The 10,000-nt window shown below is 47.1% G+C and overlaps 1 protein-coding gene across 3 annotated transcripts in view; it reads left to right on the forward strand.

Annotated features, from left to right (window-relative positions):
* The window catches only part of LOC113808306 (homeobox protein abdominal-B), a 602,984-nt gene that overhangs the window by 513,433 nt on the left and 79,551 nt on the right, over window positions 1-10,000 (forward strand). For all 3 annotated transcript variants that reach the window (XM_070114012.1, XM_070114014.1, XM_070114013.1), the window contains one exon: window positions 7,393-8,028. In XM_070114012.1, the coding sequence (XP_069970113.1) occupies window positions 7,425-8,028 (604 nt within the window). In that variant the 5' untranslated portion in view covers window positions 7,393-7,424. The remainder of the gene's footprint in view (window positions 1-7,392; window positions 8,029-10,000) is intronic.

Genomic DNA, 10,000 nt, shown 5'->3' on the forward strand with positions numbered 1-10,000 from the left:
GAAATGACTGAAATGATGATGATGAAGGATGATATGTTACAATGAGAATCACATGGTGATTATAGGGATAATGAAAAGTAACAATATGTTAAAAATTATATTGGGAAATGTTGATAAAGATAATGGCTATGTATATGATTACGATGATTATGAAGATGATGCTTACCATGATATTAAGGATAATAATGATAATAATGATGATGATAATAGTAATAACAATAATGATAATAATAATATTAATGATAATGATAACATTATCATTAATATTATTAATGATAATTATCATAAACAATATTTCACAACTGCGGTTGCAGTTTTACAGAAATATATTTACGTTATTATTATCATCAACATAAGTCATCTTCATATAAAGATAGTTCTTCTCACCTTATCAACATTATCATGGATTTTATATTTTAATTACTCATTTGCGTACTCATTTTCATTACTAAAATGAAATGAAAACCACTTTGCCAAAAATATGAAGAAAAAAAGTAAAAAACTGTTTTGACGAATTTGACTCGGTTGTCGTGGAAGTTGAAGACACATTTCCTCGTGGGATTTATGATTCACTTGCATAAAATGGCGTAAATCTGCGGTGTTATGTTTATGTTGTGTTACAAAGAAAGGAGGAAAGGGAAAGAAAGTGAGTGGTGGATGAGAAAATGGAAGAGAAAGAGGGGGAAGGAGAAAGAGAGAGGGGGGGGGGAGGGACGGAGGAAGGGAGGGAGGGCGAGAAAGTGAGAGAGAGAGAGAGAGAGAGAGAGAGAGGAAGAGAGAGAGAGAGAGAGAGAGAGAGAGAGAGAGAGAGAGAGAGAGAGAGAGAGAGAGAGAGAGAGAGAGAGAGAGAAAGAAAGAGAGAGGGAGAGAGAGAGAGAGAGAGACTGAGAAAAAAAAGAGAGAGGGAGAGAAAAAAAAGAAAAAGAAACTGATTTATGAGGTAAATGAGGACAAATAATGAGGGTAGACAGGACAAAGGACTGTTTTTTGAGCCCGATGTTCTTGTGCTATTCGCAGGGGAGGGGGGGGGGGGTCGGATGCGGGGGGGGGTGCAAAAAAAAAAGCTTATCCAGAACAAAGCAGCAAAAGAACAGCGTTCCGGAAGTGTACATCGCGCAGCTTTTGATAACCTCTCCAGATGTAGGAAGTATACCTATTACACTTGTATGTGTACGCGTTTCGACTAATGGGCCCTAATAGCACATCCTTAGATGAGTGAGAATTTTCGACTGAGATTTTTTTTTTTTTTTTTTTTTTTTTAATACCCCCGGGCGCTTGAATATCGTCCAATTAGTGGCGAATCAACTTTTTCCTCCTCCAGCCGATGTTAATATCGAAGACTCACGCGAAGGGACGAGAACACCCATCCCCCGACGAGGTTTTCATCGGAACGTATTATTACGTTCAACTTGCGGGTGTGATTTATCGTCGCCGCCGCGCTCCTCGTTCACCTGGCGCTAAACCCCGCGATGTTGTCTCTTGCGCCGAGATAAGAGCGTGATAACGAAAAACATTTATTGTTGTTTCTGGTGATTTACGGCCCTCCAACCACGGACCGAGACATAATACTGGGTCTCTTAGTACAGAATTATATACTCACGGCTGACAATCGAGTGGGTTTTAAGAAGTCTTCAAAATTCTTCTCTTAATGCGTTCGCTACAGCATCGGCCCTTCTTATTGCTTTGGCTGCTGAAGGTGAAGCGGCCTGTCTGAAGGAGGGACGGAGGTAGCGTGGCGGGGAAGGGTAGCGGGTCGTGGCGTCGCTCCGGGAGGGGTGGAGGGGGTGGGGTGGGAGGGGGGGGGGGGGTGAGGACCGAGCCGAAGCAGACGCGCAAGAAAAGGAAAGATCTTTTGTCGTACTTCGGAGGTGACATAAGACCCAGCTGATAAGTCGGGCAATCTTCGGGCTAAATTGCTTTAAACTGATTCCGAGTCGCTTGTCGTCGGCGATAATTTCAGACGGAGAGAGAAAAAACTGAGTAGTTAAGAGTCGCCATGACTGTGAGAGAGAGGGCATAACATTGTTCGTTCTGAGAAGGCTGCTTGTCTTCGGTATTGTTATTTTGTTTGTCAGGGTCAGGACGTATAATCTAATCTCACAGATGTCATGAAGTCCAAGGTCATCTTTCTCTTTGTGACACTTGACTTGTTAGCGATTACTGACGGTAAATTAATATTCTGTTGGCATACAGTACGATATTTATGTGTAGTTCGATTAGTTATAGAAAAGCAAAAAAAAATCACTCAGCGTCTAAATATGTAAGATTCCCCGTTATTGATATAGATAAAGTGCTTTAGGACGATTTACAGATGCTTCATGTTAACCCTTGGCAAATAAAAAGCGTGTCATCCAATAAAACAGAAAATAAATCTCTTCAATTCGTAGATCAAGTCGCTTGCATGATTGCGGAAGAACTTAATGGGATCTGTGATAGATGGCCTAATCTGCCGCATGCTTCAACGACATGCCATGTGATGTATATACTATAAATTCGACATGCGGGGTGTGCTCGGTGAGAATGTGGCAAAAGGCGACATGTTTATGGCATGCTTGATGAGGTTCCTGTGTCTGGTTCCTGGCAAGAGGTGAGGCGTAGGGTGGGACGTGAGGCGCATGAGGCTCGAAGTCGGCGAGGTGGCGTCTCCTCAGCCGAAGCCACAACTGCTCCGAAACAGATAATGAAGATAAAGATCACACGAGCACCTTGTGTTAGATGCCTTTGTCTGCCTGTAATGTTGGAGGTTTATCTTCTGTGTATACGTATGCTCTCTCTCTTTCTCTCTCTCTCTCTCTCTCTCTCTCTCTCTCTCTCTCTCTCTCTCTCTCTCTCTCTCTCTCTCTCTCTCTCTCTCTCTCTCTCTCTCTCTCTCTCTCTCTCTCTCTCAATCTATCTATTACTCTCTCTCAGTCTATGTATTTCTCTCTGTCTTTGATTGCAGTCATCTCTCCTCTAACTCTTCGTCAAGGTCATCAAACACAATTAGAAGTTTGTTTTTAAGGTGGGTCCCTTTACGCTTGGTTGGACCTTAAAAGGCGTAGCAGATGTGTAAGTGTGTTTCTCTGGGTGTTAGAGAGCAGCGGGGGGCGGGGGGAGGCTGTATCACGTCTTCAGGAGATAAAATTTCAGCTTCGATTAAAGTAGGTCGACTTGAGACTCATATCGACTTTACAAGAGACTTAATGTTTTAATGAGTAATCTAAAGTATTTATGCATTTTATCATTTTTCATAACAGTGCCTGAGGGAATAGATAAAGACTAGATGAACATTGACTACAGTGTACAAGTTGTTATTGAAAGAGAAAATTAAATACAGCGGGGGTTATAATACACAGGGAAAGGTTATCCGGAGATACGTGCAGTGTGTTACGCAGATATAAATTAGACAAGAGAGAAAAGATACAGCGATTTGACCTTTGACCTGAACTGCATCTGGACGTTAAGGACTCCGCGATATGAGACAACACGAGACTGTTCAAAGACCGATCTGCGTGCAAACGTATCGAACTACGACTTCAAACACGCCGAGGTTTGATAACGTTTGTTTGAATATGTGGACGTCCGAAAGCGTTTGTAGGTTTATCTTGCGTGCAAAAAGGCGAAATTTGCAAGAGTTGAGGCTCGCCATCATACGGAAAGCAGGGCAATTTGTAGATATTAACGATAATGATAATAAATGAATAGATAGATACGACTAAAGAAAAAGAAAAATGAAATAAAGAGTCAAATCGTAACTAGAGAGCATTATGGAAGTAAAAAAAAGTGAAAGAGAGGCCCCCCATACAGAAGAGTCCAGGTGCAAAAGTGTGAGAACCCGAGTACGAAGAGAGTAAAGGTTGAAATTATGGGGCACCTTATATAGGGGGACACGAAGGCGTAACCAAAGTGCATAAGGGGCGTTGCAGAAACCTATAGTTCCGGGTGGGAGTGAGAGGGGAGCCCCATGCGTGTGGAAGGACCGAAGCCGTACCCAGGTGCGGTGACGGTCACACTGGGAATCCGAGCGTAAGAAAGGTGGACGGAGGGCCCAGGTCTTGTCGTTAAACCAATTCCACACTTGTACAGGCAATCAAGCGCTCAGTTCAGAGGGCCTGGGAGAAAGTATGGGCTTAAGGCAAATGTATGTCTATCTAGAGTAGTGTTATACTTATCTATTAATCTGTATCTAGAAACATACATAATATACAGAGAGAGGGTGTGAGCGTTTGTGTGTGTATTCAAATATGTATGTACATACTTTATTAAGCTGTATTTCTTTGTTACATATGTGAATAAACATAGCATACATACATACATACATACATACATATATATATATATATATATATATATATATATATATATATATATATATATATATATATATATATCAGAGAAAAGGAGAGAGAAAAACAGAGATAGAGACACTGAGACACACACAGAGAGAGAAAGAGAGAGAGAGAGAGAGAGAGAGAGAGAGACAAAGACAGAGATAGAGACACTGAGACAGAGAGAGAGAGAGAGAGAGAAACAGACAGAGAGCACAGACAAACAAAGAAGACAAAGGGAGAAAGTTGGTTTCGCTTTAAATTCCCTTTCTAGATTTAAAGGCGACAAATAACGACTTTGCTCCGTAAGAACAAACATGTAAAAGAACGCTTATCCTAACCTCCGGGACCAAGATGTGCTGCTTGAACTTTCTTTCTCAAAAAAATGAAAACGAAAATGGTCTATTTGTGTTCTTGCTTTTTCATCTAAACACGAGATGTCTTTCCGTCCCTTCTTTTCTGTATTTCTTTATTCTCTTTCTTTCTTTCTAAAGTATATGAAAAGAATATATGTTTACTGTTTCCCTTCGGCGAGAGAGAGAAACAAAATGCGTGTGTCCTCTTTCTCTTGCATTCCATTTCTTCCTCTACATTTGTTTTTATCTTTTTCTTTACTTCCTATTTGTAGCAAAACACACGCACACACACATACACACAGAAGGAGAGAGGGAGAGAGAGAGAGAGAAGGGAGAGAGAGGGGAGAGAGAGAGAGAGAGAGAAAGAGAGAGAGAGATAGAGAGAGACAGAGAGAAAGAGAGAGAGAGAGAGAGAGAGAGAGAGAGAGAGAGAGAGAGAGAGAGAGAGAGAGTGAGAGTGAGAGAGTGAGAGAGTGAGAGAGTGAGAGAGAGAGAGAGAGAGAGCGAGCGAGAGAGAGAGAGAGAGAGAGGGAGAGAGAGAGAGAGAGAGACGTAAACACACCATTCTGACTTTACACATGAGTGCATTTCTTGTAGTGTTGCCAATCTTTGCTACCGCTCTTCCACCCTTTTTTACAAACAAGAAGTTAAATAATGAGACAGTCACTCGCGGAAGAAGAAAAAAAAGGGAAAAGGGCATATCCCCGTCTTATTCTTTAGATAAACTCCCCTCTCGCCCCCCCCCCTTCGATCGACCCCTTCCCCCTCTCTTCCCCTCCCCCCTACCCGCCGTGTACAAGCCAATTAGTCCTTCTCCCTCTTCCTGCTTTCATCGCCCTCTGCGCGTATTTATCGACTCTATGGCTGTCACCCTATTTCCGTCTCTCCTTTCCCGTCCGCTGTTGCCTTCTCTTGGACTGTCTCCCCTTTCCCTCCCTCTTTGTCTTTTTTTCTTGGAGTCTGAAAACGATCGCTGTCTGCTACTTTGATCTTTTTTTAAGATACTTCTCGTCGTTATCTTCTTCTTTTGAGCACTGTTCGCGCAAAATATGTCTTCGTTATAGATCTCAGTCCATTTGTACCGTCTCCTACCCTCTTCACGTTCCCCTTTCGCACCTCTTTACCCTCGCGAAATTTCCCCTCTCCCCTCCCCCTTCCCTTCACCCCCTTTCGTACGCCTCGCTCTCTCCCTTCCTTCCTCCCCGCCCTTCCTTCGTCGTCCCATTTTCTGTCTCGACAACTCTCTCGGTCCTCCCCTTCCTTCTCTCGCCTGCTTCCCCTTTCTGCCCTGTCCCTTCCCCTCTCCCCCTCCCCGTCACGTCCCCACACCTCGGTCACAGATCTGGTCGATAATTTAACGCAAGGCTCCTCCACGCTCGCCCCAAGAGACCGCATCCGATAACCAGTGGGCGTGAGGGCGAGGAGGCGGGTCCATCATTAGCAAGGTAATTAGTCTCAAATTGGGGTGAGAGGGGAGAGAGGTTCATTGCTTCCCGTGGCGAGCAGTCAGTCACCAGATGGTTGGCTGTGCTTTCAGAGGCTTATCCGTTTTCTGTGTGGTACACGGGAGGGCATGCGAGGGATCAGGACAAACTAGCATAGATGCGTGTGGCCACCGTGCGTGTATCGTCGAGATACGAGAAGGCTCCCTGGGGTGGGACACTTGTCCGACTCTTCCTGGAAGCTTGAAAAATAACGTTAAAAGCTTGTAAAATAATGGACTTCCTAGGCCAGTGCGCCCTTTTGAGGTATTCATTGTTGACGTGTTTCTCGAGGCGTGATCACGGTCTCCTGCAAGAGGTGTTGGTCCCTTTAATTCCACGCAGGGAGGACGGGCGGCGCGAGACGGTGTTGTGGTCAGGGCAGGTTTGGTTCCTCGCACGCCCGGAGAGGGAGGGCGGGGGGGAGAGGGAGGGAGGGTGGTCTTGATGAGCCTAGCAGGGGCGGGGGTGCCACAGCAGGGGCCTGTCCTCGTCCACTACTGTCTGCCTCCGTCTGCCCATCCCGAGGAGAGGGGGCAGGGTGAGGTTCAGAGGGGAAGAGGAGAGTGCGAGAAGGGGAAGAGGAATAGGAAGAAGTACCATGAGGGGACGGATGTGTGAGGGGAAGTACACCAGGAACGGAAGTGTGGTGTGGGAGGGATAGGAAAAGAGGTATACTCAGTGTGTAAGCTGGCTATGAGAGCAAGTGTCGAGGTGTCAGTAGGCAGTGAAGGCAGATAGCAACTGCCTGTCAAGGTACATGGCGGCTACAGGTGTGTTCTGTCAATCACTCAGACCGGCACACCGCCTTAATTACCGCATGTAATAATTTGTGTGTTAGTGCCGGACCGGGCGGCCGCCAGGGTCGCAGGGCAGGGTGGGAGGAGCTTAAGGCATCACGTGACCAGTTTCCACCACTAATGGCGCGCGAGAGCAGAGGCGGTGCAAGAGGAGGCGGGGCTACTCTCTGTGGGCGGCGCCAAGCGTAGCCCCGCCTCCCCTGGCTGAGAGCGCGGTGTCTGGCCAGGCCACCAGATAGTGTTTGAGCTCGCCGCGGCCTCAACACACGCTGGTTGTTTTTTGCCGCGGCTACTGGTCCCGTGCCGAGCGTGGTGGTGCACATGCGGCGGCCGTGCTAGTGCACGCCAGCTAATGTGTGTGTGTTGTTCTCTTTTTCCGATCGTGTGTGACTGTGCGGCGGCACCGTGGCGACTGTGGACTCACTACCGTGGCGGCACCACCATGCAGTGGGCAGCAGCGAGGGAGGAGGACTAGACAGGATGAACGGAGCTTTGTATGAGGACTCGGCCGGCACACGAGGCCTGGAGCCTACGGGCCAAACACCACTACACATCCCGGCCAAGCGCGTGGCCACCACCCTGGCTGTGTCCACGTACCCGCACCCGCCCGAGTGCCCCACGGGGCCTGACTCTGGCACCGCGGCGGGTGTCATCAGGCACTCGCACTCCACACAGCCCTGGAACTACCAACCGGAGCATGCAGCAGCCACGGCGCCCTTCGACTCCCAGTACGGCCAGGCCTTCGGGCGGGACGGGGTCACGCCCACGTACTATAACATTGCGGACACCAGAGTGGCTGACCGCAAGACTCTGGCCTTCTGGCCCAACAAATACGACTACGCACCGGGGCCATCCTCGATGACCACGGAGTCATGCCAAGCCTTTGCCGCTCAGACCTGGTGCAACTACCCTCCCTACGGGCGTGTGGGCCATGTCGATGCCCACGGCCAGCCCGTGCCATACCTAACGGCGGCAGATGGTGCCCCAAAATCTGCCATGGAAGCTGCCGCAGGATATCCCCACGACGGCTACCTGAGGAACTACCCCACAGCAGAGACTATGCCCCCCGCACCTTACCCTCCAGGTACGTACCTTCTTCACCTGACCACATGTACCCTAGTGCAGGAGTGTCATATCCTCCCCAGGTAAAACCCGAACTCGTATCGCGAGCGGCAGCTGGGTGGTGGTGGTGGAGGAGGCGGTCGTGAGCACCTCGTAAACCCCATCCTCAGCCTGTGTCTGCCTCGACCCCCGTAAAGCACCCGCCACAACACTCTGCCTTGATCTCCCTCCCTGTCCCTCACGATCACTCGACCCGGCCCCGAGTGCCCCGTCATAACAGTGTCCCTCCAGGTCCCCCAGGTCTGCCTAGGTGACCTGGTCAGCCCCCTTGCATAACGGATCCCCGCGAGAGTCGACACCTTCCACTCGCGAGGCTACCTGGCACGCTCGTTAGGCAAGTCACTCCTTACGTCCAGCCCGTTTCTCCAGATACGTCAGATTCCTGTACTGGATCCCACGCTCTTGCTCCCTGTCACTTGCTCTCGCTGTCAGTCTGCTCTCGAGTCACTCTCCCCCTCCTCATTCTTACCTCGTCCTGTTCATTTTCTTGTGCATAGACGCATGCCAGTGTATTTTTTCCCTTGTTTTCTTGGATAATTTATTCGACAGCCTTTTTAAAAAGATTAACCACTAAGTGACGTGTCCAATCTTTTCTACCATCAGCCATTTACTAAGCTGCTCTAGTGATAACTTCACCTCTTTTTACATGCTTGGTGTGTCAGTCTCCCAGCCCCTTATTTTCTCCCAAAGATAGGTCTGACCCAACCAGCTGACCATACTAGGTGATCATGACATTTCACACTGGAGGATGTTACCTGCCTGTCATCTCACCTTGTGTAGACTTTTTTTCCTATGCTACCACCTCATTTTCTTCTACCACTGGCACTGACCCACACTACCGATGTTGCATACTTAGTGTCCCCAAATCACTTAATGCTTTGCTAATTAGGACGCTCATTAGTTTCCATCTTTGTTGCATATTCTCCTTCATTTCTCATTCTTAATCTATTAATTTCATCCCTTAATATCGATTTCATGAGATTCATCTTTTTCTTTTAATCATGCATGGTCAATGAAACTTGCCAACCAGTCACTAGACCCACAATACCTTCAGTCAACCACAACTGTTAGCAACCAGGTGATAATATCTAGTCATTTCCCTCATGCACTAGTTCTAATGACCTACCATTACGAAAAAGACTTACAACTGGGGAATGTTTGGATTTTTTTCATGGGTACTCTGCGTTTGTTTACATTTGCTGAGTCATGTTATACGCTGTCACTGTCATCACCTTGAACCTGCCAACGGTCTTCCGTAATACTCAAGCCTGCCAGTCTGTCTGTTCAAAAGTTATGATATTAATGCCCTGGTGTTCATCTTTTTGTTATTCATTTTTGTTCTTGATTCATTCTCTGTTACTTATTCATTCTTGGCTGTTACTGCTTCACTAATCACATGTTTCATAAATTATCACGTAGATTATTTACCATTGATACGCACGGTCTGTACAGCCCTATGGTGATTTTGTGGTCACGTGTATCCTACACATTAGTGAACTTATTTCTTAGCCCCTTAGTAGCTCCTACACTAACTTTCCTAACGTTCTATACAGAGTTAACTTTGACATTAAAGCCCACTAATCGGGTTCCTAATGCATTAAACATCCTTCTATTGAACATCCTCCTCCCTCCATGGCATCCCTCCCAAATCTACGAAGCAGCGTTCATCCTCAACATTCACATCCCTAAACACCCCCAGTGCACATTCATCCATAACTCCCTATACGGCGTCCCACTAACAACTAGCCTAAGAGGAGTGAACTTAGCCGAGTCTCAGGCGTGCAGCAGTCAGGTTCCTGGTGGAAGACGAGTCCATCTGGCGCGGCCGTAGATTACAAGATTGGTTCCGCCTGTCATAAATAGAGGAAAGTGCCACGGCGGTGAAACGCAGTGATACAAGGAGACAGTGATGAGGAAAGTCGAGTTAGCAGTGC

This window comes from Penaeus vannamei, chromosome 35, assembly GCF_042767895.1.
Source record: "Penaeus vannamei isolate JL-2024 chromosome 35, ASM4276789v1, whole genome shotgun sequence".
Lineage (NCBI taxonomy): Eukaryota > Metazoa > Arthropoda > Malacostraca > Decapoda > Penaeidae > Penaeus > Penaeus vannamei.